The sequence below is a fragment of the Daucus carota genome, chromosome 9 (genome assembly GCF_001625215.2).
Source record: "Daucus carota subsp. sativus chromosome 9, DH1 v3.0, whole genome shotgun sequence".
NCBI classification, from domain to species: Eukaryota; Viridiplantae; Streptophyta; class Magnoliopsida; order Apiales; family Apiaceae; genus Daucus; species Daucus carota.
The window spans coordinates 1,974,940-2,002,768 of record NC_030389.2 but is presented as its reverse complement, the minus strand read 5'-3'; the positions used below and the strand labels follow the sequence as shown (position 1 = coordinate 2,002,768).

Genomic DNA, 27,829 nt, shown 5'->3' with positions numbered 1-27,829 from the left:
TAACAAATGGCTTTATCCTGCCCATCAGTACTTATTAGATGTACCTCTGCAGATCTCAAATACTTTAATTTTTCAAAAAAAAATATCAGTAAAAAAAATGCAAATACTAAAACAATGCGAATATTTGGAGCAATGCCCATTGGTTTTATTTTCAGAAATTTATAATATCATATCTCATTTTAAGTCTATTTTTTTGTTATTGATTTTTGGGAAATTATTTTAAAAGTTTACCCAAACATCACACTGGTTTAACAAAACAGTTTTATTAAAGCAGCCTTGCTCTCCCATTTTAAAGAAAGGTTAGTTTCCCCTAGTGATAACAAAGTTTTCAATCTTGGCGATGTGTTTGAATGCAAGTTAAGTGATGCTCAAAAATACATTCTGGAACAAGATTTCTTGTTGGAAGAAATTGAGGAAGCCTTGAAAATGACTGATAAAACAAAGGCGCCGGGGCCGGATGGGATAAATGCCGGGGTGCTAACAACTCTTTGGCCAGAGATAAAAATGGAGGTCTTAAAGGTTTTCAATGACTTCCATAGAGATGGGAAACTACCTTCAGGGAGCAATTCTTCGTTTATTGCCTTGATTCCAAAGTCCCCTAATGCACTGCACCCATCTCAATTTCGACCAATAAGTCTCATGAATGCTTTGCTAAAGCTACTAACCAAAGTCATGGCTAATCGACTAAAACCTTTTATGCCACATTTGGTCTCGCAGCATCAAACGGCGTTTATTAAGGGACGCCAAATAACTGATGGAATCCTTATCACAAGTGAATTGGTAGCTCTTCTTAAAAATCAAAAAACTTCGGGTCTCATTTTCAAAATAGATTTTGAAAAAGCTTTTGACCGAGTTAAGTGGGATTATGTTTATGAAACGCTCTCCTCCATGAATTTTGGTTCTAGATGGATTACTTGGATCCAGAAATTATTTGAATCATCTCGTATTTCGGTCCTAGTAAACGGAGCCCCTTCTGAAGAGTTCATCCCGTCAAGGGGCCTGAGACAAGGCGACCCCTTGTCTCCATTGCTCTTCGATTTAGTGGGAGAAGGGTTGTCAACCCTTCTAATGCAGGGGATTCGATGTGATATTTTTCGAGGAATTTCCATTAAAGGAGTGCCAAATCAGATCTCCCATCTGCAGTTTGCAGATGATGTCATTTTATTCATAAATAATGACGACAGCTCGGTTGTGGGAATTAAAAGAATCTTGCAGTGCTTCCAAATAATATCAGGTATGAAAGTCAATTTTACTAAAAGCCAGATATTTGGGTTTCATGCCCCGGAGACTCAGATACGTAGATGGGCTTCAGTTTTAAATTGCATGCATGGTGAACTACCATTTACGTACCTGGGTGCAACGATTGGTACCTCGCCTACATCAATTAAATTCTGGGACCCACTGTTACTCAAGCTTAAAAGGAAGCTCAATGCTTTTGAAGCATCAAACATCTCTATGGCTGGGCGATTAGTGCTTCTTAAAGCAGCATTAGATAGCACACCTGTCTACTGGCTTAGTTTGTATAAACTACCGGTTTCAGTTGCCAACAGCATAGAAAGGATTCGTAGGCGATTCTTGTGGGGAGAATCCTCCGAGACACACCGAAAATTGCACTTGATTGGTTGGGATCGAATATGTAAAAATAAGCAGGAAGGTGGTCTAGGGATAGTACCAGTGAAGCAACGTAATGATGTTCTTCTGGCCAAGTGGTGGTGGAGGGCTTACCAGGAGCGTGGTTCCTATTGGAATAAATTCTTTGTGTGCTGCTATGGACCAAAATGGAATTATGATTTGGGGGGAGTAGATTTAAGTGTCTGTTCTCCAACAGTTCGTAGTGTGCTTTCCATACGGAATGCAGGCCAATGTACTTTAGTCTCGGATAGGACTAAATATCGCTGGTCCTGTGGAAATGGAAAGAAGGTGTTCTTTTGGGAAGATATTTGGTTGTCCGATAAACCTCTTGCAGAATGCTTTCCAATTCTATACAGTAAATCAATAATGCAGCACTCCACTGTAAATGAAATGCTAACTTTGCTGCACTCCTCCTCTTCTGAAAAATCTCTGTGGTTAAGTGAACTGCTTCCAGAGGAACAAGGGAGTTACTCTATGCTCCTGATTCTAACAGAAGGGATTGTGTTACAGGACAAGACGGACCGGCTTTGCTGGGTCCCATCGGGTGGAGCTTTTAGTACCATTGTGGCAAACAAGATAATGTTTTGTCAGTCGAACAGCAGTGGAGAGCACTCAAAATCATGGATTCTGATCTGGAAACTAAAAATTCCCCCAAAAATCTCTATTTTCTTATGGAAGATGAACTGGGGAGTTCTGCCGACAAAGCATTTCCTCAGTCAAAAATTGAAAGACTTAGTTCCTTTGTGCTCATGGTGCGGTCAGAAGTCAGAAACTTTAGTCCATCTGTTTATGGAATGTGAGTTGGCAGTTTGGGCTTGGAAATATATTCAACTGTGGTGGAGTCTAAAGCACTCTACAATATTCAAGTTTGGTCTATGCCTGCCATATATCTTCAAAATTTACAAGGATAAGTTTGTTCGAAGAATTTGGCAAATTGTTGTGGCTGCAACCCTATGGTCAATCTGGCTTGCCCGGAATGAATTTATCTTCAACAAAGTTAAGATCAAGAAGACGGAACTTCAGCAACTGATTTTTCTCAGAATTTCGAAGTGGGGGTTGGCTTCAAAAACAATATTGTTTACGCATGTACCGTTATGGAGGGTGAATCCTGTGGGCCTTATACATGTGCAGCATTATTTGGACGTGTCAAACTTCTGGACAATTCGACGAGAAAATTTCAACACAGTTTGCATGGTTGACGCTGCATGGAAAATGTGTGCGCGTGGGGGTATAAGGGGGGGTATTGGCGGAGTGATGGTAAATAAAGAGGGGAAAAGGTTCTATCGTTTCTCTGGCCCCTCTACTGCTCAGAATATTCAGGAAGCAGAAATTTCTGCTATATTGCATGCACTTTCAATTATTAGGGGATCCTTCATCGATATGGGAAAGGTGGTACTGTGCTCGGATTCTTCTATAGCCATCAATGCGATATATGAGGGCCTGGACAAGAATTTCCCTCTACTGGAACCTGATTTTGACGTCAAATGCCTTCTGCATGGCTCAGTTTGTATTCATTTTGTCCCCTCGAGTATTAATGAAGAAGCAGATGGCTTGGCAAAGAACGGAATAGACAGGCAGTTTTTATGGGAACATTGGGCCACATCTTTTTCTTAAGCCCGTTAGCTGATATCTGGGTTATATGAGCTGGCCAGTCTTATTTCCGTTTTAGTTCCCAAACCTCTCTCTTACTTTGTTTTTTAAATTTCAAATTAATCCAGGCATGGGTTGGGTTATAGTATTGGTGGGTAAACAGTTGATTGGAAATTATAGGGTACAGTTGATCTATGGCTGTTTTTCTTTAGGTTGGAAGGCTAGGTCTCAGTTTTTTACAGCTCATCTCCTTTCCCCGAGGCTTTATCCAGTGGTTCGCGGTGATACTCTCTAGGCTTTACCTGCGGTTTCCTCTTTTCCAACAAATCTCTGCAGTATGAGGAGTGTCCTCTATTATACTTTATCTATATATCTATCACTCTTCCTGCCACATTTTTTTACACTCCTCTCTCTGTTGGCTTCCTTGACACTCTTCTTCTATCTCCCTTTCCTTTTCTTGTGCAATGGAACATATGTGGGATGTACCGGCGGTGGGATACTATAAGATCAATGTTCATTGTGAAATCTCGACCGTTCCCTCTGCTGTGGGAAATTCGGTGGCCGCTGGTGTCATTATCAGAGACAGAGGTGGCGAGAAAGCTTGGGGGGCTCAAGGTCCTATGAACCATCTGACGGAAGAGCAGGCCATAATGGCCGGAATCCAAGCTGCTGTCGTGCATGCTAAGGAAAAAGAGTGGGAGCTTACCCACATCGAAACCACTCATAGAGGCATCTTTGAACTCATCAGTGATCAAGATCAATTCATCATCCCGGAAGAGCTGTTGGAGGCATTCCGTCTGTTCAACTCGGTCCATGCCAACCACCAGGTGCAGGAGGCGCAGGACCCAATTGTTAGGAAAATCTCCTTAATTCCTGATCACATGAACTCGGTGGCCATTTATTTGGCAGATTATGGCCTGCATCATTCTCATGATCTCGTGGAGCTCCCTGGAAAAACAACGGTGGGGAACCTGCAATATCTCTTAGACCGTGATATGGGTCTAGTGTTCGCGGAGCCAGGTATAGAGCTAGTAGAAAACATGGGGCTGGGGGAGGTGATAGATGATGCCCCCCCTACGCCCCCTCCAAATCGGAAACGAAAAGCTGAAGCTCTATGCATTGAATGTGGCTCTGTGGGCATGCATATCCCAGCTCGAGCTTTCCGAGCTTCTGAGGTTCCATCAGTTGCTCTTAGCCACCCTGCTTTCGCCCATGCTCGCAAGGGTAAGGCCAAGGACTACGAAACTTACTCTTTTTATGATAATGGGGCCTTTACCCGTCGTGCTATTGAGGTCCTAAATTCTGGAGCCCTTCTGCAATTTCATCCATCTTTTGGAGAATCGGAGCTAAACTTGGAAGCCCATGTTATGAATGGGTTTTGTGTCAAGGATATCTTGCACCATGCATGTCTTGACACCTTGGGAATGGTTCAGTTCATGCTGGAAGATTCCTTCGCTCAAGCCCCTGCTGATGGAGATCATGATTCTGACCTCATGCCGTATGATCAGGTGGAAGCAGCGTTGGACTTTGATGACGCTGTGGTTCCAGTGTTGGTCGAGGCTGGAATGCCTGGTGCATCTGTAGCAGTTATCAAAGAGCCTGGTTTCGGGGCCTCATGCTCCTGATTCTTCTGATTGTTGGCATATTCTGGCTCCTGCGATCTATATATATATTAGGTTTATGTTTAGTGCTAGCTTAGTAGCTTATTTTGGTCGTGTTTCTCTCGGGTTCTCTTGCATTTCTATGCCTGTTAGTTAGGGTTGGCTTAATGCCTTTTTGTAAGGGTTCTTTTGAGCCCTTTGTAAGACATTCCGAGATTAATATATTACTTTGGCTTATCAAAAAAAACAAAACAGTTTTTCCGTTTAAAAAAATAATTCTCTGATTAGGAAGCCAAAAAACCACTAAATAGCTATTTTCTCAATTTTACTTCCTTAGATTTAATAACGAAATTGAACTGAGAAATTTTGAATCTGACGATTAAATGTAAGATTCAATTTTTAAAATTAAAACAATAAGATCCGAATACAATTTTATCAAAACAGTATCAAACTGATTTGTGTTGCATTTGACTTGTCCTAAGAAATTATCTTGTAAATATTAATTATCAGTAAAATAAAAATTGCGTGTACTAAATTTTGTGGGTGTTTGGCAAACTTAACTTATTGATTATTTGGAAGAGAAGTTGCTTCAACTTATTTATGCATCGTTTGACAACTTAAAAGTACTTAAAATAAGGCTTAAAAGCTCCAGAAAAAAGGTTAGAAAACCTAATTTTTTTGGGTTTGGAGCTTAATATAACAAAATAAGTTACGAGTATTCAAACACTTTTAATAACTTATAATTTCAAACCAACTTTTCATTTATTATCTATTTTTTCACTTTAAATAATAAATCAATTCTTTTAAATTCAACCAAACGGCCCTTTAGTTGTTACCAATTCGATCTAGTGTTCAACGTGAGAAAAATGCACACAAAGAGCCCTACCTAGTAGCTATAGTTCTAGATATACATATATAGGAAGCAAGCAAACAAATCGTAAATAAGAAGATTATGATATCACATGATATCACATGTGAAAATGCGTGTAATATGTAAAATCGTACCCAGTACCGATATTATTTTTGTGATGTAGGATGTTGTATTGTTTAGTCCCGTCATACTTTTTAGAAAATATCTTTGATTTGATTTAAACGTCCATTGAGCACTCAAAAAATATGATATTTTTTTTCCCTTCCAACTTCTTTGTCCTAAACAGTATATTCAACGCTTTCATGATTTTATTTTTAGAAATATCATCGACTTACTTATATCATACTTCCTTCTCAAATCACATATCTTATTATTGACTTTTTTGGTGAGCATTTTTTTACTAGAAATTTTTAAATATATTATACAAATAAAAAGTATAATACTAAATAATTATATAATTTATACATTCGGTTTATTAATCTCAACAAATACCATCCTATTCAATTTTTAAGATCCGATTAATTATTATAAATTCTTTTTTAATGATATGTTATATAGTAAATTAAACTAATATTTTATATTATAATAATATATTCGATATTCATTCCAATTAATCCTTCCGATTAATCCTCGATTATCCGACTAAACCCTAATCAGCAATCCACCGATAAATCCCGAATCCCGATTTTTACAAACATGAATTTATTATAAACATATATTTTAAAATTTTAAAATTATATCAAATTTAACTATAAAATTCAGCCAACATTACATTAATTTAAATAAATAAAAAAGAAAACTTAACATAAAATTTTAATCAAAAGAAATATATGAGATTCTTCTATATATGTAGACGCGTTTTTCTCATTTATCTGACTAATAAGATACCTCAAACGACCAATATTTGTATGATTTTGCTTTATGTGTAGCCAGGTTTGATAAGAAAAGGAAGGTGGTGGTACTTGAGGGTAGACAAAAGGAGCCTGGTGTTGCTTAACAACCAAGAATACTCCATCACCCTCTCTTCAATCTTTATTAATTTCTTCATTAATAAAGTGAACGAAGGTGATAAGATAAGAGTATGTTTGTCCAATTCAATATTAATTTTCAGGTCTTAATGCGAATGAAAGAGTTGTATTCGTATCTAATAGTACTCTTTCCGTCCCCTTTTACTTGTCCCTTTTGAAAAAATAACGCATCTTAAGAAAAAGTTAGTTGGATATCTTATTTTCATACATATTCCTAATAAATGTAATGAATTAGATAGAATTGTATGTATATATAGGTTAGTCAAACATTGGAAGTTGTTACTTTTTGAAAAAACATACAAAAAGTTGTTTTGAAAAGATAAGTGGACAAGTAATTTGGGACAATTTTTTTTTCCAAAAGGGACATGTAAAAAGGGACGGATGGAGTACCTTGTAAGTCTACATTCATTTTTTTATAGTTGAATATAATTCTAATCAAAATTTTATTTATATTTCAAGATTTTTTTGATCACAGAGCTTTCGCATTGTACGGAAAGATCGCGCTCAAAAGAAAATCAGTTTTTAATATGGAATCATAGAACCACTGAGGTTCTGTTGCAGAATTCTAAATTTTAAATAAATTTCCTGCATCTAAATCTAAATATATATTTTTTGCATCGTTGTGTGTGTTCAAATATAATTTTAAAATATAATACATAAATACGACATTTTTGCATGTGTAGTTCTGCCGTGGAACTCTTGTTAATCCTAGAAAGTTCTGAGAGTTCTTAGGCTAATGGCTCTAAGTGGAACATGATCCTTATACCGAAATATGATATCGAAAATAAGAACTACTTTGATATATGAAAATCATTCATCTAACCAAAGGGTAGGCCGAATATCTCATAGAAATTTAAATAAAAATCTTGATACATGATAATCATTTTCAGGTCTTGACGTAAATAAAAGAGCTGTGATTTTTTTTTTTTTAATTCTAAGATAACAATCATTTTGATTTTTCACACTTAATTTGATATGTGAAAAAACATACTTGTACAATTATTATTTTGAAAGAGGGAAATACCTTGCAATCTTGCATGACTACATTAAAAAATTTATAGCCGAATATCCTTCTATTAATTGAGCTTTTAATTTATATTTCAAAATTAAATATTGATAAAACTCTTTTTTGCCGCAATATTGATAAACATTTTATATATAGAGAAACTTCTTTCTATAATATGGAGCATCCACGCCAGTTTCACGCACTTCAACTAATATTAAAAAACGTCATCGACCGTCACTCGAATCTGTTTTTATTTATAAATTTGTCTAGTTTGTACTCATGGGCACATTCTAAGCGCGAAATTTTATATATTTTGGGAGATTTTAATTAATGTGGTTGTTGCATATGCAGGGGGTCTATCATTATTAAGACATGAGAGCCAGTAAAAATGAGTCAAACTTATAAAATTTCGCGTTTAGCATGTGTTTATTGACACACTCTAGAAAAACCGTTTATTTATCGAGGATTTTACCGTTATGAATACCTAGTTAAAACATTCAATATAAATAATCGAAGGGGAGTATGGTACAGAACTGTATACAATAAAACTTCACTGATATTGTTTTATCATATCTTATAATAAACTCTGAATATGCATGCAAGGCTGTCCCCTAAAGTTGAAGCTAATAATAGTATATATCGTGAGCCATTTCCTTTTGCATATTCTTGATCTGTTCGAAACAAGTGGACTACTAATTTATAAATTACTTAAAAGTTAAAACCTGCGCAAACAACCTGTAGTCTGTAGATAATATATATTATTATCCCGAAATCAGGAAATTGTTGGTATTTGTTGTTATTATGTCTGTTTGAGAATTGTTATTCTATGTAGCTAAAGACACATGCTCGTATCTTTATCTGCCTCCAACAATATTAGTGAACTGTATTCTGAAATTTTCTTTCGATCCATCGTACAATATTAATTTACATTAGATATATGTACAGACTCCGAGTTCTGAATCATATAGATATATTAGCAATTTTGAATCATCTAATTATAATTAAATTTAATATGTAAAAGAGAAAATATAAAAGTCGAATCCAATATACGTGTTTGTTGAGAATATATTTATATTGCGTCTTTTAGCAGATGTATATTAGAATTTTAAGGGATGTAAATGATAATTTTTATTTTGGTCTTTCTTATAAATGAAATAGGACGAAAGTATTGGCTTAAACTGGACGTGTAAGTGGTTATAAAATTTGTCTAACTTGTAACATATTGTTAATTGATTATACTTAAAATAACATGTAATTACAATTTCAATTGTTATAACAGGATATATTATTTTAATATGATAATGAATTAGCAGGCATTTTACTATTGATACATAGCTTGATCAAGTATAGTCGGTCATTTCATGTTTACTTTAATTTTTGACTAAAACAAATCGTATGTCGACTGTCGGGTACACATTTTCTCATAAATATTATATATATTTTATTTGTAACTTGACATCTACAATTTTTTTTTTGTTATGAATTTTATTGAATCAGAGATGCTTTAAGTGATTTTACATTCGATGTAAGATGTGTTTAATTAAACGACGGATTATTATAAATATCTGGAGAAGTTTGTCATAGCGGAAATTTGGTCGAACTGAGCTGTGTTTTTATCGTTTCTAATGTTGTTCACTATTTTTACTTCACTGAGTGTGTGTTGCTAGCTGGTTATACAAAGCGATTGGGGCCTGACTCATTTTGTCAAAAAGGAAGCATGATGGCATCTTGGATCACCATGTCAACAACCTTCTAGTTTACGCGGCATCGCACGTGCATGCATCACCAAAACCTAGCACCCTTTATACAGCTCCGCATTGGAGATCTACGTACATGTACAATTAGGGGCCGAATCGAGTAGGTTACTTCAGACTAATTTCAAAAGATTCGGTCCCGATTATTTTGAAATCCTGATTTTTCGTGAAGACATGACCGTGGTTAATACTTACATGTTATTTCCTCCGTCCCAGCTATTTGTTTATCTACGATTTGGACGTTAAAAAATATATACTCCCTCTGTCCCATTTAATTGTATACGTTTCTTTTCAATTGTTCGACACGCATTTCAATGCTCTTATAAAATATAGTTCCGTGACTTATTTTTGAGATTTTCTTTTTCTGAATAAAAATATAACATCCAAACTTTAATTCAGAAAAAGAAAATTTTAAAAATAAATTACACAACTACACTTTACAGGAGCATTAAAGTCCGTGCCGCGTCCCCGTCCCTCAATGTATACTACTCAGGGGGACGGAGGGAGTATATAATAGTGTAAAAGATAAAAGAAAAATGGTGAGATCCATTAATTTCTAACATATAAAAAAAAGATGGTGGAAAAAAAATGATGTGAAAAGAGAAGTGATAGAACCCATTAATTATTTTTGATAAATTTTGACTTTTAAAATGTAAAAGATTAAATGATACGGAAATAAAGCATTGGATCGAGCTCTTCTTCGATGTCGATGTAATAACTATGAATAGTCATCGACTTCCGACATAACAAAAACCGTAAATAAATGATTAGAACGTATTAACCACTGCGCATCAGTCGAGTCCAAGAGTTTGAGGAAGTTAATTTCTTCAAAATATTGTGGTACTTTAACTGATTAAAACTGAGTAATTAAAGATAGATGAGTGCAGTACTACCGGTGTAGTACTATATAGAATAATTAAGGTAATGTTCGGAAGTTAGAGGTTTGTGGTAAAATTAGAGGTTTGAGGTGTTTTAGAGGTTTGACCAATAAAATAAGCTAATATTAGTGTTTGGTAGTTATAGGATTGAAATAGAAGTTTGGATCCAAAAAGCTAATTTTGAAAAAGCTACTTTGAGTAGCTTTTTGGATTAGCGGTTTTGGTTAATTTGTTTCAGAAAAAGCTAATCAATCAACTATTTACCGAATACTTTTACGAGAAACAGCTAATTCAATCCGCTAATCAAAATATCTAATTCAATCAACTACTCAAGACATATAATTCGATCCGCTAACCACTAACAGCTAATTTCCAAACAGACCCTAAATCTGTCGCACAGGGCCACAGGGGTCCTATATCTTGAAGCTTTCTTTACAGCTTTCACTTTGAAATACGGAGTGAAAAAGAAGACACTGAGCCCGTACATAGAATGGGGCCTTATAAAATGGAAGCCAGCATCTACTTTACATGGAAACTTATCATCACCAACTGGGTCGTTAGAATTGAATACTCAATGGCTATTCACCAAATTCGTTACAGTAGTTTTTAGAGGCTGATTTTTCAACCAACAGTTAGAATCGAGGAAACAAGAACATTAAATGAAAAAGACATTTCATTTATCATTGATGCAACTCTAAAACCATTACATATAGTATGATCCAACTATTTTCCTGTATCGAAAGAACAAACCGATGATTTCTGACAAGTAATTACAAATAATCATCTCTATACATGATTAAATACTGTTCATATTTTATAAACACTTATTTAAATAAAGTCGATATGAGAAATAATCTAGACCAAGATGTTGGTGACGAATAACTCTACACACATGTTTTAAATAAAATGGATATAATAGTAATTAAAATCATCAAGAATTATTGAATTCTATCTGTTAAACGATCAGGAAACAAATCATCTAATTGTTTTTAGCATGCTTTTTGTTTTACCACCTGGTTGTATCGACAGTTGGGGGTTTGTCCCGACTGTATTATATTCAAGTTAATGAAATCTTCTTGCATTTGTCAAAAAAAAAAAAAAAAATCAGAATTGTAGGACGATAAATTAATAACTCTATGATAAGTTATTAAAGCCATTTGAATTATCTCAAAAGAAGTAGTAATTATTACTTATAAACTAGATTTGAATTATACGTGAGATAATAATTTTTGGTATTTACAGTTTATTGGATAGAAAAATTATTAATATAATAATATTTTATTTATAATTTTTTTAGTGGTCTTATGTATTTTGATAAACTCAAATTTCAAAAATAAAAATAATACACTAAAAATATTGAAGATTTTTAATTCCTCACCTTCCAATTTATAAGTCAAAACATGACTTAAATTATTTACTAATTCTGATTTATAATTTGAAAGATAAGCTCGACCAAACCGTCCATTATATGCCTGTGTTTTGTGTATGTTGAGCATTGTCATGAAATTACATGTCAACAAACATCAAAGCTTAAAGAACCTAATAATTTATTATTAGCTTGAGAATGGTAATTTAGTTTGTGAGATGTCGGAGAATATTGCACATATATAGTAAGGTAGGACTAGAAAGAATAGTGTGAGGAGATATTTTATGTAATAGCAACATCACTTCTTTGTATGAATGGATGGAATTCACTTAATTATTTAAGTGGCTTTCGATGTCAAAGAACATTTGATGTGAAGCATGGACTGTCACTTTCAGCTTGGCTGGTTTTGTTATAACTAGTTGAAAAGCCGCGCGTTGCGGCGGTCCATATAAATTATATTAATGATTCAATATTAATATTTGAAGAATAAAATAATTTTATGACTGTTTATAAAAAGTATATTAATGTTTCAAAGTTAATATTTGTAGGATAAAATAAATTTATATCATAAAAATCTTGATGTAATACCAATACTAATATATAAAATTGCAAAATGAGACTATAATTTATGGTGAAAAAATGAAAATAAATTTATACACGTAGTTAACAATTTAAAGTATGACGAATCTTAATTTTATTTGTTTTTTTAAAGTAATCATGTTCTTATATTGTCACCTTCCTCCAATTTTTTTGGATTGATTGTGCACAAAAACATCTAACTTAAATATAACTACCCTCTTAAAAGTTGCTTGAACGGAGCAAACAGATAATGCATGAATAATTTTTTTCATGTATACAAAGTAAATAATATATAAATTAACAACAACAAACATGTCCGAGGAACAAAACAAATATTATAAAAGAATAACCAACAAACATACATCACTAATAGTTAATTTATTGACATCAACAATCAATATCATGTCAAGACTGTATTCTTTTCCCATGTTTGGATTTGTCGACTCCAATATAACGGTTTATAACGACATTTGCTTGCAATAACCTTTACTGTATAAACAATCTTCACTTATCTTTGCAGAAGAACGACACCTCCGAGTTAGAAATCGAGCAAGAGAATGGTATTTCTAAGTTTTGATATTTTTCATCCAAAAATTTCAGAAAAATAGAACGGAGCGATGTGAGAGGCGTCACCTACACGCCCCTCGCTTCTCCTTTAAAAATCGAAAATCGAGTAAGAGAACTATCAGGTAGGTTTGTGGTATTGAGAGAGGAGGTTGTGTTTAGATGATCCAAAACCCTACGATCTATACGGGTATTTATAGATGCATAGAGACTTGTTTGCTACTCTTTCCCATAATTAAATAATCTGAACAAAATCAGATTAAAATTTTCAAGCTACTATATTCCATAAATAATCTGTCTTTCCCATAATTAAATAATCTGAGACAAAATCAGATTAAAACTTTCAAGCTACTATATTCCATAAATAATCTGAAACAAAATCAGATTCTGAAACTTGCTTCTAATATACCCGAAACTAAAAAAGGTAGTTCTAATAACAAAATCAGATTAAAACTTTCAAGCCAATATATTCCATAAATAATCTAAAACAAAATCAGATTCTGAAACTTACTTCTAATATACCTGAAACTAAAAAAGGTAGCTCTAATTTTTGATATTTTTCATCCAAAAATTTCAGAAAATTAGAAAAATAGAACGAAGCGATATGAGAGGCGCCACCTACACGCCCCTCGCTTCTCCTTTATATAAGTATATTGATTTGTGCGATATTTGCGGATAAGATACTATAAAAACTAGATTAATAATAATATATTCGATTTTATATTTATTAACTTGATTTTTTTTCAGAAATTCGTATACTTTTTATCATTGAATTAATTCCTCATTAAAAAAAGAGTTTAAGTCGTTACAAAAGGGTCATAAATTCATAAATAGTTTGTGATAAGAACCTAGATTTTAGCATAAGAAAATAAAAATTGAAATTTTGAAAAATTATTAATGATCAAGATAGTTAATTTTATTGATGATAAGAGTATCTCCAGCAGTTTTGATTATAATGATCGGCTAAATTGGTCCTGTAAAGCATCATGTAAAATTTGCTAAACTTAGTAATGTCTTGTGTTCCTATAATTTGAAAATAATTTTAAGAGAAATTCTTGAAGGTACACTCATAAAATTGACAAAGTTTGAATATATCTCACTCATTTTGACTCTGTTTTACATGATTTAAGGGTCTATTTTATGTAACTTTTCGCAAGGATTTCACATATACAATTTGTTTTACGGTTTGAAATCAATAGAGAGTAAATTAAAAGTACACGAGGGTACCATAGAGAGTAAATTAAAAGTACACGAGTACCATAGAGAATAAATTAAAAGTACGGTAGAAGTCAAAAATGCGATGGTACCATTGAGAAAAACCAATTTCTAAAAGGTATCATCAAAATTTTCCCTAATTTTAAATTTGCTCAAGGATAAAACTTTGTACTGCAATGAGGTTATCCATAATGATTGGCTATATTTTGAAATGAATATATTATACTAATTATTTCTAATTTAAAATTATAAAAAAATAATCTATATTATATTATATTATTAAGGAAAATACAAACCCTAATTAAACAAACTCAAAGTCATTCTCCCTTTCTGAAAACTCAATTGTAATGGACATCACCACAAAAATTATTCTAGACATTATGCAAGCGGAAGAAGAAGAACATGAAGCAAGAATGAGAATGGCTGCCGTTTATCTTCATCTTCATCGTCGCCAACACAAAGCCAATTCGATTTCACGTCCCAGTGGTTCAGATGCTAAAAGTGAAAACAGCTCGGTCCAGATGCTCACTGGGCAATCAAATAATCAAACACAAAGTAAGCCAAGCCCCAAAATTGATCATTTGGGCCAGTAGGGTTGTGATCATGAATATGTTTTGGGCCCTGTTGGGCCACCTATGATTTGCAACCGAAGCTATTACAAATTTACAATGTTTTGCTATTCTCTTATGTACTGTTTCTCCCCTTCTTCTTGTTGGAGGAAGGTGGTTATTAATAAAATCGTGACTTATTTAAAAAGAAAATTATATGTTTTGTATAATTTTGTTGTTCTCTTGTGTAATTATATTGTTTAATTTTACTCACCAGTGGATTTTTAGGGTGATGGTCTCTAGTCGTTACTGCTCGGAGACCATTAATTGGCCAATTATTTTTTGATCGTTTGATCTGAAAGAGCGCTTTTTAATCGCTTGACGGGACTTGTCCGGCGTTTAAAGCTATATTTTTTCATTCAGTTAAGGGGCTAAGTCAACCTCTTAATCACGCATTCTACGATTTTTATCTTTTCAAGATGGTTGCAAACAATCGCTTGTCAAAGAACAACTTTCTGTATATATATAGATAATGAGAAGGATCGATGATTATTTTAACCGATTTCTTGGGTTGTTTATGAACCCTGACAGAATCTAAGATGAAAGATGTCGTATTTTTGCTGCATATCATTAGTCGGAAAAGTTGATTGTCGATCTCCTGAACTTCGCCATTTCAGAAGAAATTTTTCGCAGCTAACGGTGCATTTCTCAGTAATATATGAAAATAAAAGGTTCAGAAGATATCGAGGTTAACCTGGGACCAGTAGTTTACCAATTCAGAACAATCAACTTTCCGATGTACAAGTCCCTCACTGCAGATTGATTATAAGAACTGTAGAAGCCATGTGAATTGTAACAATCTTGGGTCACAGACAGCTTATAAGCCTTTCACATGTGTTCTATGTTGTTTCTGTACTATGTACGTGTCATTAGTCTCCCTCCCCACCCTCCGACACTCACCTACTACAATTATGTCTCGACTCTTGATATTTTGTTGTACCCGTGTTTGACACTTGAAAAATGAGGAAACTTGCAAAAAACAAATAATTATATATCATCAAGTCCGACACTTGCACACTAGGCCAGTAACCCTTCTCGATCGCTCTAAATTGACATCTATAAATTAGTACCTTATTGCTTTCTTGGCTGTAGAACTCTCATTTTGCAGGGTATATCAGAGAGCAATAAAAACTGGCATTCAGCATCTTAGCATTTGCCAACAAACGAGCTAAAACGATGAAGATCTTTCTGGGAACTCTAGTAGTTTTTGCTCTTCTCCTCGCGGCTTGTTTCACTGAACCAGCCCTGGCTGAGGACTCATGTAAGACCTACACTTATTATTAGTAATGTACTCTGTAATTGACTTGAACTAGTGTTAACCGATAGCTAGCAGACCCCTTCAAGCTATTTTTCTTACTGGTGGAAGGTAATCAGAACCTTCTGCCAGACGGAAAAGAACTGTTTGACATTGTTGTTGCAGATAGTAACAGTAGTTTTTTGCTGAAAGCAGGTAAAAGACTGTTTGGAAAATTTAAAAGCTGTTTTTCTGAATAACAGTTTTTAACTGAAAAGCTGTTTTTTGGAAAAGAAGGTTCTCCATGCTTTTACAAAAATCTGTTTTTCAGCTTTTGCAGTCATAAATTTCCCTATCAAACCTCATCAACAACATTTTTTCTGACAGCACAACAATTTTTAACATTACTCTCAAACATACCCTACGCGCCTCATAGACTCTCGTAGAAAATGTATGTTTTTGTCTACTTCCGTGTTATGAATGTGGCTGAAAACATTGTTGACAGTGAATTGTGGAGGGAAATGCAGCAAAAGGTGCTCGAAGGCAGGAATATCAGGCAGGTGCTTGAAGTACTGCGGAATATGTTGTGCAAAGTGCAAGTGTGTGCCTTCTGGGACGTATGGGAACAAGCACGAGTGCCCTTGTTACAGAGACATGGTGAGCTCCAAAGGCAAGCCCAAGTGTCCTTGAATAGCCTCCATCTCTGCATCTTCTGCAGTCTGTCGAGACTCACGGTTTCTCTGGAGAGTGTCTGGTTACTGGTGTGAAATATATATTGTTATGTTCTGAGGATCCTTGTAATAAGGTGTACTGTACTGCTCTGTAGTTGCTACCACCACCATGGATGAATAAAGTTTGATTTTATCTTGTTGCATGGACAATTTTATTGATGACCAGTTAATTTAAAGCTTCTTTAAGCCTAGTTGAATTTATCTCTTCAAATTAATCTTTATTGATTCTACTAACTGAATCTACATATCAGAGTCAAAAGGCCATCTTGTTAATACACTAATTAGTCAACACAAAACCGAGATTAGAGGTCTTCGGACACTTATCAGTGCACACAAATCTGAGATTAGAGGTCTTCGGTGTCCGATTTGCTTGAGACTTGAGACGTTCTTTAGCAAGAGTATCTCCAAACTTATAAAATCTTTTATATTTTAAACAAATAGAGATTACATAAAAAATTAATTTTAATAAGCATTTTTCTTATCTATAATTATAAACAACCGAGACCTTTAGCAAGATTCCGCATTATCTATTATCATATTAAAATAATATATTATAATTTATAACCACTTGACATAATGATTATATTCTACGTATTTTCAAAATATATATTTTCATATTAAAACAACATATTCTAAATTATAATCACTTGAAATAATAATTATATTTTATTTTTAAAATATAATCAATTAATATAGACATTACTTTTGAAATTCAATCTATTACGAGTTGGACAAATTTTACGATATATTCTTTTGTAAGGCAAAAGAAGACGACGCCGTTCCATATAAGGGGTAATTCAGATTATAGCAGCGTATCATGATGAATCTCCCTCCGGCCTCCATCTCGCTCTTTTAAATTTCATATTTCCGGAGAGAGATTTGAAATTTCTTCGATTAAAACATGGACAATCCTAAAGTTCAAGAGGTACTTAAATCGATCTCTCCATCTCTGTGTCTACTACACTCATTAAATTGTATATGTTCGTGTGTAATTGTATGTATAGATTGCTTATTTGTACGTGTGTTGATGATGATTATTGGGGAAATGGAAATGTTTATTTTTTTGTGAGTTGATCTGATTAGAACTCTCTCTCTCTCTCTCTCTCCCTCTCTCTCTCTCTGTGCGTGTTGTTGATCTGAAACATACAACACTCACTCTCTCTCTCTCTCTCTCCATCTTTCTGTTTCCTCTCTCTCTCCATCTCTCTGTTTCTTTAGAGTTTGCTTATTTGTTATTGATTTTAATACATAGAAGTCTCTCTCTCTCTCTCTCTCTCTCTCATGTGGTGGTGATAATTGGGGAATTTGACAGATCTTGGAGAAGCAAGTGTTAACAGTAGTGAAAGCGGTGGAAGATAAGATAGACGATGAGATCTCAGCTCTCGATCGGCTTGATTTGGAGGATATTGAGGTTCTCAGGGAGAGGAGGTTACAACAGATGAAGAAGATGGCGGAAAAGAGGCGACAGTGGGTTGCGTTAGGTCATGGTGAGTATACAGAGATTCAGGCCGAGAAGGAATTCTTTTCTGTTGTGAAAGCTAGTGATCGTGTCGTTTGCCATTTTTATCGCGAAAATTGGCCTTGCAAGGTAATAAAATTTGACATTCCGTTGTCTTTTGAAATGTGTGTAGTGCATAGAGTCTAATAGCATGTGATGATTTTGTGGTGGCAGAATGAAATTACTTAATTGTGATTGTATCGGTTTTTCTTGATATATATCAAGTTTTGGTTTTAATTAGAAATAAGTGATCTTACTGTTGGAGCAGGTAACAATCTACGCAATGATACATTATATCTAGTAAATTGACTAAAGACTGCATTTTTATGGTGCATTTTTTTCTCTCCATTTCAGTATTTTGTGGCTTTGAATTTTAGTGCTTGTGTAGGAGTCTAAGTGCTAGTCAATTAATTAGTGGCTGCCTTGTTGTGACAAATATGTAGTCTACGTTTTGAAGCTTATTATCATAATATACCAGGGAAGAAATGGACTTGTGTTTTCTCTTTACACATTTGAAGTAAGCATATATAACTTAGGCAAAGGCGCATCTGAGAACTAATTTCAACCTGCTAACCTTTTAGCTACTTGTTGCCCTTTGACATATTGTACTCACAATGCAATTCACGTTTTCTTTTAACATTTGTAAAGGAGCTACAAGGGTGTGTCTTTATTTATTGCTGATTATTGTGGACAACGTAGTTCTTAGTTTTTCATTCACATTGGCCCTAAATTTTAAAGCTCTCAATTTTTTCATATCATGGGACTGATCTAAAACTCTCCTTAGAGTATCATCCTATCAACCATTCATTTGTTTGTAACCAGTATCGTCTTTTATCTTCTCTGTTCTATTTTTTCATCATTAAGTGGCGTTTAATCAATCTGCAATTTAAGTTGTGATTCTGCAGTTCTGGAGTTGCAGAATCACCAATATGGTGAAGGATTATGAAAACTAAACATGTTTTGTTTAATTTTCAGTTCTAGCGTTGCAGAATCATGATCACCAATATTGCTTATATGAATATATGCATACAAGTTTTGCAGAGTAATTTGAAGAGAAAATGGATTGAAGTTTTTGGTCAAATGAAAAATACTAATATAACATTGAAAGAGATCATGTTCTAAGTTATAAATATAATTGCAAAATAATAAGTTATAATTGTGTGTTTAATCTGAATTATTTATTTCAATTGCCCGGGGGGTTGCATTTGGCTAGATATACTGAACCATGGCCAAAAGGCTTTGGCTGGTTTCTAAAATCCCCCGACACTGAAGTAAGGCTTGCCATAAAGTGGGCTTTGACATTGTAAAATTGGGTTCCATGTGTGTGAATATAAGATGGAGCAGAATTTTGAGGAAACTTGTGCAAGACATAGAGCTCGTTTGGGTATGCTTAAAATAATGATTGTGGCTTATAGTGACTTAATCGACTTAATGTGACAAATACTCAGCTTAAATTGTTTGTTTGGGTAATTTTATATTATAGCTTTAAGTCAGTTTTGACTTATTTCTAACTTTAAGCCGACTTCTGACTTGTTACACAAACAGACATTTTAGAGTTTAAAGTCAAATATGGCTTAAACCCCAGGAAAACACGCTCAATGTACTTGTAAAATGATAATAATGAACCATAAAGGAGATTCATTCGTACACAGAAAATAAATGATGTTTAGAGTGGGTGGTAATTTAAGTGGGGTTGATAACTCTTATCAAATTGCAGGTGATGGATAAACATTTGAGTATATTGGCAAAGCAGCACATAGAGACACGCTTTGTGAAACTCAATGCAGAAAAAAGTCCATTTTTGACCGAGAAACTGAAGATTGTTGTACTTCCTACCCTGGCCCTTGTCAAAAAGGCCAAAGTGGAAGATTATGTGGTATAGCCTGTGTTGTAGTAATCCTATCCTAATTTCAATTTCGCAATTTTGGTAATGTGCTAAACTACTCTTTCACAAAATTTAGGTAGGATTTGATGAACTTGGTGGGACAGATGACTTTGGCACAGAGGAACTTGAGGATAGGCTGGCCAAAGTTCAAGTTATCATTCTCGAGGGTGAATCATCTTTAAGGCCATCCAAGTCCAGTGCTAAAACCAGAAGTGTGAGACAAGGAACAAATCCAGACTCCTCTGATTCAGAGTGACTGTGGGTTGGTGATCGTAAATCCAACATCTGTTGAAAAATCTGTAGTCTTTAGTATCTTGCTTCAAGCCCCGAAACTTTGTTGTATTGAGTTTCATAATGCAAACAAATGTTCTAAGATCACAAGTGATGCAGAGTTAAATCACATCCCAGTACACCAGGTCTTGTGTATCCTATCATAACTTTTAGATCTTTATCAAAGCATTTCGTGTTATGCTTCATTTACGATGATCACAGGGAATTTATGCTTATAATTCTCAATGAGTTTTGCACAGCATGAACTAAGCTAATGATAACCATTTCATAAAGTTACACAGCAGTTGCTAACTGAAATAATCATCATTAGCTCAATAAGAGAAATATCATACAATTAACATTTCCGTTTACTGTACAGTTGAACCTCGATTAAGTAATAATCGATAAAGTAATAGCCTCACTAAAGTAATATTTTTTTCTAGTCCCAACATAATGTAAATAGTGTATTTTTACTCTCAATAAAGTAATAAACTTGATAAAGTAATTTTTTTCATTGGTCCCAACGTTATTACTTTAAAGATGCTTAATTGTATTGTATGCTGATTTATAAAATAGTTCATCAAATATCATACAAGACGCAATAAAAAAGCAAAATTTTTGCTTAAAGTCTGACATTATTTAGAGCCGGGTCATGGCCTAATGGTTACTCCCTCCGTTCCTTTTAGTTGTCACATTTGATTATGTGCCGGTCAGATTGACCAAAGAGCAAAACTGAAATTCATTAATATTTTATCAATTAAAAAAATAAAAATAATGTCATCGGAAATAATTTTTAATCTACTTTAACATGTAATTTTCAGTTTTTTATAATAATGAAAGAGTGACTTATAATTTTTGATCAAAAATTATTTAATTTGACCAATAAAAATAGAAATGTGACAACGAAAAAAGGACGGAGGGAGTACTTTTAAACTCTTTAACTGGATTTAAAATTATGATTTTCCATAATTTAAAAATGAATATATTAAAATCACAAATGATTTTGCTGTGTTCATTATTGGGAATTGGATGTAATATACACTCGGTAAGAGTACAAGTAGCATCTATACAATTTGAAACCAACCTTACATTGTCAAATAATTTACCACATAACGATTTAACCATTAGAGACGTTGATCTGCCAAAACAAAAGACGACTTCTTCAGGCAACTTGTCCGTCGCTAGCAGTAGAGGTATCTTCTCTACTGTCATTGGGCAATGCTAAAAGTTCCATAAGCTCTAAACGATGCTCTAAGCCTCTTACATAATGGCCCAACAGCATACACCTAAACATCGAGGAATAAGATGCAGGTTAATATACAGAAACTGAAGATGCTGTTGCTTAGTGCTTACAATGCAATAACTGCACAGAGCAGAGTACATTTGACAGGCAATTTTATTAGATGTGGCTGTATCAACAAATTTACAAGAAGGTGACAATCAGCCCAAACTATAGGAGGGAAGACAATAATGCAATAATCCCTCAAAGACTTATTTCTCAGGATTGAGAAACTAGCATATAGAATATTTAATTATTAGAATCTTTAAGTCAAACAAAACAACTCTTCCAACAAACCTAAAAAAGAAAAGAGAACAATACTAATAAACTGCACAAGACACAAATACTCAAGCTCGAGGACTGTAATCTAGCGAATTCGCAGACACAACCAGATACACCTGCAGAAGAAGCTGGTGGAAGGGGCTTATCATAAACTACAGGGGCTAGTAAAACATTTTTCGATGAGGAGTTGTAGTGTATGGCAACTCCACTCCAGGTATTTATAATCAATTTTTTAACTTCTCTAGTAAGCATCTATTTGTTATATAATAATCCCGACTTCATATAAAAGAGAATTCAGGTTCAAATAAAGCTACTACAACTGAGACATAATGTCTTCTGTTCTCATCAATGGTAATAACTATTCGAAGCTTTTCCAAGTATATTCAACACAACCAGAATTGTACAGAGATAATAGCCTACAGCAAAGTAGCTATGCTATGGAGGCTTGTGAATAATAAAAGAAATGGTAGATGTGCAGCACTAAGTTCATAAAATTCAAAAGGCATAGAGAGCATAACTAACCAAAAAAGTAGACGTGCTAGATAATCCCGGGTCAACGAAACTAGGGGATGGAACTGAAGGGATGTGTTCTCAACAAGATCAGTATGGTCTTCCGCAATTCCACCATTAGCAGTTCCACTTGAAGCATTGTCTGGCAAATTTGGTGCCTTCGAATGTACTTTAGGAGATAAAGTTGCAAGGAGACCATGGACTACAGAGTGGATTATCTCTCTCAACTCGGGGGATGTTGGCTCTGATAATTCAGCTACCTGTTAAAATTGCGATTTATATCAGAAAGGCAGGCCACAAATGATACTGTAAAAGAAAGCTAAAAGCAGAAAGCAGCAAGTACAACCAAATGCACTTGATAGAAATACTTTTATTTTGTTGACATATTTTTGACAAAGGGCATACCAAAGTTGCAATAGCCAAATGATTAGACCCACTACACCTGGGCTTAATATCAACTAAAATTAATACTAGAAATTGTTACAAATAGGAAAATATAAAAATAATAGGCATCTTAAAAGCACATACAAATTTCCAGGGAGAACATGCATTGAAACTGTCTATATAAGCAAAACAATGCAACTATACAACAACGAATATATAAACTTACAATATACAACCCAAGGAAGCAGCAATTCTTAACCAGTGCATGCACTTCGCACATATATTAAATATGACATTACTTCCTCAGACGATTCAAACTACAACAAAATTTGAATATTCCTTTATAAAAATTTCAGGTGTGCATAATAAACCTTTTCTGGCTGCAATGATCTTAGATAATCCAGCAAATCATTTTTTTCTTCCCCAACAAACTGCTGCATCTGAAGAGCAGCACTTTTCCTCTTGACTTCACGAAGCTCCTTCAATATGCAAACAGTATAGTCTATAAGATGGCATGTTAAAGAGGATATGTTACTGAAAAAACATGAGTGATACTGCATAGAGATATAATGTCGAAAGAAACATTAACCTTTAAAGTTAACTCAGCAAAAATTTTACGATTCTCTCCTCATAAAACGACAATAAACTCCATATCTTCCGTGCTATACTAACCACAACCAAGCAACTCGAACTTGTCACTTGTTAGTAAAATGTTAGTCATTTTGGTTGGTAATACCTTCCACATTTTCAGTTTTTGTTAAGCACTAAATCACGTAGTAGAAATATCATACTAGCAACACATAATTCAAGAAGATTGCATCTGCCCAGATAAGGAACCATCAATCAGTTATAATATCATCGATTCTAAAGGACAGCTCTTAGAATCAAGTTGCAAAGCTCCTGCACTTTAGCTTTGTTGCTACGTCCAGCCTTTAATTTCTCAATAAGCCGTTTGTAGACACTCTTAGTAAAATAAAGTCATTTACTCTCACTGCTACAAGCTTTCAGTTTCTTTTTCTCTGACTTCTCCACAATCTCGTATTAAGACTTCTCAAGCAACCTCAAGGACCCCCACCTTCTTGTTCCAGCATAGAGTTATTTGTAACTATCAGAAAAACACTAGCTTGCAAGTTGGTCGCACACTATCTGTCTGATGCCTGATGCAATTAGGTTGGCTAATCTTGTTTCCAAATGTACACTTAAGGAAGATACAGAACAATGATCACATCTATGTTTCAATTATACCACCATCCCAACAACTTTTCTGTTCTCAAATACATATACCCTAACTCATACAAAACAAAACCATGAAGCCATCACATTGCACTTTTAAGCAAGTCTGGTATAAAATCCAATAAGATACAGGATCTATCGAAATCAATTTGCCTTTTAAGTTATTTGCTATCTGCCTCCAACTATCACGATTATATTTTATATAAAACAGATTTTAACCTAGTAGCAATGCAAAACAGAAGAGACCACAGCGATAAACAGTGCTCTGCTTATTTACCACGTTTATCACAAAAATAAACAAATATTATTAAAACTAACAGACTAAAACATAGATAAAAACTTGTGCAAACTTGCTCCAATATAGTAGCACTCTCAAAAGGTAATTATCAACCTTTTTTTATGCTTAGAAACATAACTACATAAAGTAAAGTACATGTGAAATGACTTAGATTTTATACTTGCTAAATTTAATAGTTGTACTGGCATCTTTCACTTTACCTTCTTGACAGATGACAGACTAGACTGCAATTTGGAAATAAGTTCTTTAACTTGCGGGGACGTTTCCCCAAGATCAGATATATCAGTAATGTTCTCATTTGTGTTTGTAGAGTCATGAACTTCGTCATGTGTCCAAATTTTTATAATGTCATTGTTATCAAGCAATAAAACTTGATCTTCAAGCTTGGAATCTTCAAGTTTTTGTCTATCAGTGTCTTCCTCATGTATGTCAAGGTTTCTCTCAAGACAAAGCCTATACTCCGCATTTCGTAGAGTATACCTGCAGTCACAAGGCATTTAGCTTAAAATTTTGATATTTCATGAAGTAGAGAAAAAATACACACCGCGTATGTAAATTATACGTATACACACAAGCATTCTTGCAAAACATGGGCCTGTTTTATATTATTCTCAGATTTTAAAATTTTTAATTTTCATTTCGATAAATACATTAATGAATAAAAGATAAATTAACAAAAATTGTTGATGAGTAGTACATGTTTGAATGATACTACTATTCAAAACCATTTTAATTAAACAACTCTATATTTGTGGCCAGATATTTTCTAAGATACCAATATACTATGAAGGATCTTTTTTCAGGAGACTGTCCTCTTTTTCACTCCATCATATGTAATAGAGGATCCACAGTTCACGTACTTCATATTCTCATATGTTCCTCCATTCTAATGGCAAATACAACTAGAAGACGCTGCAGGAAAATACACATACCCTGTCATCATCGAAGAAACCAATAACTTGGAGAGAGGTCCCCATAAAGATTCTATTAATACTTCAAACTGGTCTGACGGAAGTAAGCCTAACATCCCTGATATGGTCCTCTTCATAGCATCAACGGTGGTAGCTGGGACATCCTTTTGAATGACACTCACATCCAACGGCTCTATCTCTTGAATCAAATCTGAAAGAACCGATTTCTGAAAATTAAACAGTTAAATAGTCAAATGATTTGCTCAACATACTTACCCTTGATAAAGTCCTGGAGACTACCCTGTCGAAATCTAAGCTCAGTCTCTACTCTCTACTGCCTTGACAACAGTGTGCACATGAGAATTCTAACAATTCGTCCAATGTAATCCTTGTTAATTACTTGGTGAGATATGTTTTAATGCATGGGCCTGATTTATTTACTACCCAAGGCAACATGTGTAACCTTAATAAAACTCAAGCAAAATTAAGACTTCTCTCATTTCCTCTCTATTAATTAGTGCTATTAAATCAAAACTGTAAGAGACATACAAACTACGATAGCAAATTACCAGCAAAAAACCTAACGAGAGTAAATGCATACTTCAACATTCAAGAGAAAGAACTTTCACCTCCTTTCAGCTAATCCTGAGTTTTATCAAGGAAAATATCAAAAAAAGTTTTGAGCAGGATAATTTACCAATTCAAGGTGCAGTTTTATATAACTAGACATGTATGGCTTAGACTTGAACAACTTTTAGATTCAAAATTTATCAACTTAGTCCATAGCTTTCGAACTCTGTATCAATGGGCAAAAGACAAATTTAGGTGGGTCCATGCCCCCTCCAGCACCAGAGATATGTGGTGTATACATACATACATACATATATATCTCTATATATTGAGATGTTAATTTATATTATTGGGGTAGGTAAATTGGGTATAGGTAGGCACGTTAAAAATGCATCCCTTTTATTATCTCCTATTGCGAAATGTGTCAGTTTACATATGAGATTTCAGCTGATGGTGATGAGTGTTGAGTTAAATTGACAACACAAATGTAGAAGTTTTAGACACCCCCACCCCCTCTACAGAAAATATGATGTATGTTACTGCACAAGTATCAGCCCCTTTGTTTTCCTTTAAAATCTAGCTCATCCTGTAAAACGAACTCAAATTGAATTACACCTCACAATTACTTTACCAGCTTTTATTACACACACACACACATACATATATTTATATATATAATATTAGAGTAAGTAAAAACAACTAATTAGCCAAAAATTACATAGCTTATCCGCGAGCACTCGAGGAGTACATCTATGGAAATATTCACCAAGAGTTCGAGTTAGTTAAATCATTTTGTATTAAATCACCTCTTTGAATATGTACGTCTGTGTGTGTGTGCCTGTGTATTATAATCAGTAAGCAAGAGTCTGACATAATCCACCAAAATCAATCAGTAAATAAACCAATAACATCACTCTAGCCTATCACAAGAAACCTATTGTTATAACCATTAATAATCAGCTAAGCAAAATCGAAAACTTCTGAGCTTTGATAAGTTAACATGTTCCTCAAATCCCAAACACATCAGAACTCAAACTTCACCGCTTAAATAAACCAACAGAATCTCTCTAGTCTCTAATAAAGAAACTATCATCCTCACGAAATCGCTAATAAAAGCTAAGCTGAATCCAAAGTTATTGAGCAACAATAAGCTCACTTAAATATAATCAGAACAAGAAATCGGTAATATTTAACCACAATCAATACTTTCCATTTCCAACTCAAAACAGTTTCAAATTGATTTCATCTGGATAACAAAAGCAAGCTAAACAAAGTATTTTGTCTAACTGGTAAGCTAAACTACTTTGTACTCGATCACCTCTTCGAATATATACACATATATGCTTGTGTGATAAGGTAAGCACAACTAGTTCAACAAAATTCACCCCGACTTGAAAGTATCCGTAAAATCTTCAGCAATAAACAGGTATGCTTAATCCAAATTTTATGATATTCAGTAGATTCGCTTTATCCTCTCTAATCCTCTCTCTCTCTCTCTCTCTCTCTCTCTATGTGTATATGATGTTGATTTTAATACATAGAAGTCTCTCTCTCTCACTCTGTCCTGTATCTCTCTCTATGTGTGTTGTGTTAAATTTAATACATAGAAGTCTCTCTCCCTCCCTCCCTCCCTCCCTCTCTCTCTCTCTCTGATACACAAAAACACCAAAACTTAAAAACCGACAACACTTTCCAATCAACTTCATTTCAAACACAAAAACAAGCTAAACAACCTCAATTCAACCAAATCAACACACACCTGCGAGCGCGAATTACCGGCACCGAGAGGAAACGACGACGACGACGAAGACGCCGATGAAGCCAAAACCAAAGAAGTGGAGAAGCGAGACTTCGTACTGATGGCGAATCGGAGCGTGAACGGCGGCGGGGAGAGACGGCGGCGCGTGATCGGAGAGGCGAGAAAGTCGGCGAAAACGGCGGAGAAGGAGGGGGAGGTTGCCATGAAACAACCGGGTTAACTCAACCCATCCACCAGCCTTCTCTAGCCTCTTCTTTATGTGACTCACTCCACCTCCCCAATCCACTTATATT

General features: G+C 34.4%; 4 protein-coding genes across 4 annotated transcripts; 3 read left to right on the top strand and 1 right to left on the bottom strand.

The window, feature by feature from the left end:
- Positions 1-426: 426 nt before the first annotated feature.
- On the top strand, positions 427-3,246 carry LOC108201026 (uncharacterized). Its single transcript, XM_017369312.1, has one exon. The coding sequence runs from the start codon at positions 427-429 to the stop codon at positions 3,244-3,246; it is 2,820 nt and encodes a 939-aa protein (XP_017224801.1).
- A 12,466-nt stretch (positions 3,247-15,712) lies between these two features.
- Positions 15,713-16,807, top strand: LOC108201988 (peamaclein). Its single transcript, XM_017370339.2, has 2 exons — positions 15,713-15,953; positions 16,432-16,807. Exons 1-2 carry the CDS (start codon positions 15,869-15,871, stop codon positions 16,614-16,616), a joined length of 270 nt encoding a protein of 89 aa, XP_017225828.1. The 5' UTR covers positions 15,713-15,868; the 3' UTR covers positions 16,617-16,807.
- Positions 16,808-17,376: 569 nt separating this feature from the next.
- On the top strand, positions 17,377-20,516 carry LOC108200436 (thioredoxin domain-containing protein 9 homolog). Its single transcript, XM_017368586.2, has 4 exons — positions 17,377-17,582; positions 17,970-18,245; positions 19,873-20,031; positions 20,117-20,516. The coding sequence occupies exons 1-4, from the start codon at positions 17,559-17,561 to the stop codon at positions 20,294-20,296; spliced, it is 639 nt and encodes a 212-aa protein (XP_017224075.1). The 5' UTR covers positions 17,377-17,558; the 3' UTR covers positions 20,297-20,516.
- Positions 20,517-21,295: 779 nt separating this feature from the next.
- Positions 21,296-27,829, bottom strand: LOC108202792 (uncharacterized). The gene is made up of 6 exons (XM_017371331.2): positions 27,537-27,829; positions 25,229-25,434; positions 24,497-24,776; positions 23,137-23,244; positions 22,394-22,641; positions 21,296-21,596 (listed from the first exon to the last, which is right to left on the bottom strand). The coding sequence occupies exons 1-6, from the start codon at positions 27,738-27,740 to the stop codon at positions 21,473-21,475; spliced, it is 1,170 nt and encodes a 389-aa protein (XP_017226820.1). The 5' UTR covers positions 27,741-27,829; the 3' UTR covers positions 21,296-21,472.

Excerpts from the sequence above, each read along its gene's own strand:
- LOC108201988 (XM_017370339.2), top strand. The coding sequence starts at position 15,869 with ATGAAGATCTTTCTGGGAACTCTAGTAGTTTTTGCTCTTCTCCTCGCG. Across the intron at positions 15,954-16,431 it reads AGCCCTGGCTGAGGACTCAT|TGAATTGTGGAGGGAAATGC; the intron begins GTAAGACCTACA and ends CATTGTTGACAG.
- LOC108200436 (XM_017368586.2), top strand. The coding sequence starts at position 17,559 with ATGGACAATCCTAAAGTTCAAGAG. Across the intron at positions 17,583-17,969 it reads ACAATCCTAAAGTTCAAGAG|ATCTTGGAGAAGCAAGTGTT; the intron begins GTACTTAAATCG and ends GGAATTTGACAG. Across the intron at positions 18,246-19,872 it reads GCGAAAATTGGCCTTGCAAG|GTGATGGATAAACATTTGAG; the intron begins GTAATAAAATTT and ends ATCAAATTGCAG.
- LOC108202792 (XM_017371331.2), bottom strand. The coding sequence starts at position 27,740 with ATGGCAACCTCCCCCTCCTTCTCCGCCGTTTTCGCCGACTTTCTCGCC. Across the intron at positions 22,642-23,136 it reads GATCATTGCAGCCAGAAAAG|GTAGCTGAATTATCAGAGCC; the intron begins GTTTATTATGCA and ends CAATTTTAACAG. Across the intron at positions 21,597-22,393 it reads CTAGCACGTCTACTTTTTTG|GTGTATGCTGTTGGGCCATT; the intron begins GTTAGTTATGCT and ends CTCGATGTTTAG.
- LOC108201026 (XM_017369312.1), top strand. The coding sequence starts at position 427 with ATGACTGATAAAACAAAGGCGCCGGGGCCGGATGGGATAAATGCCGGG.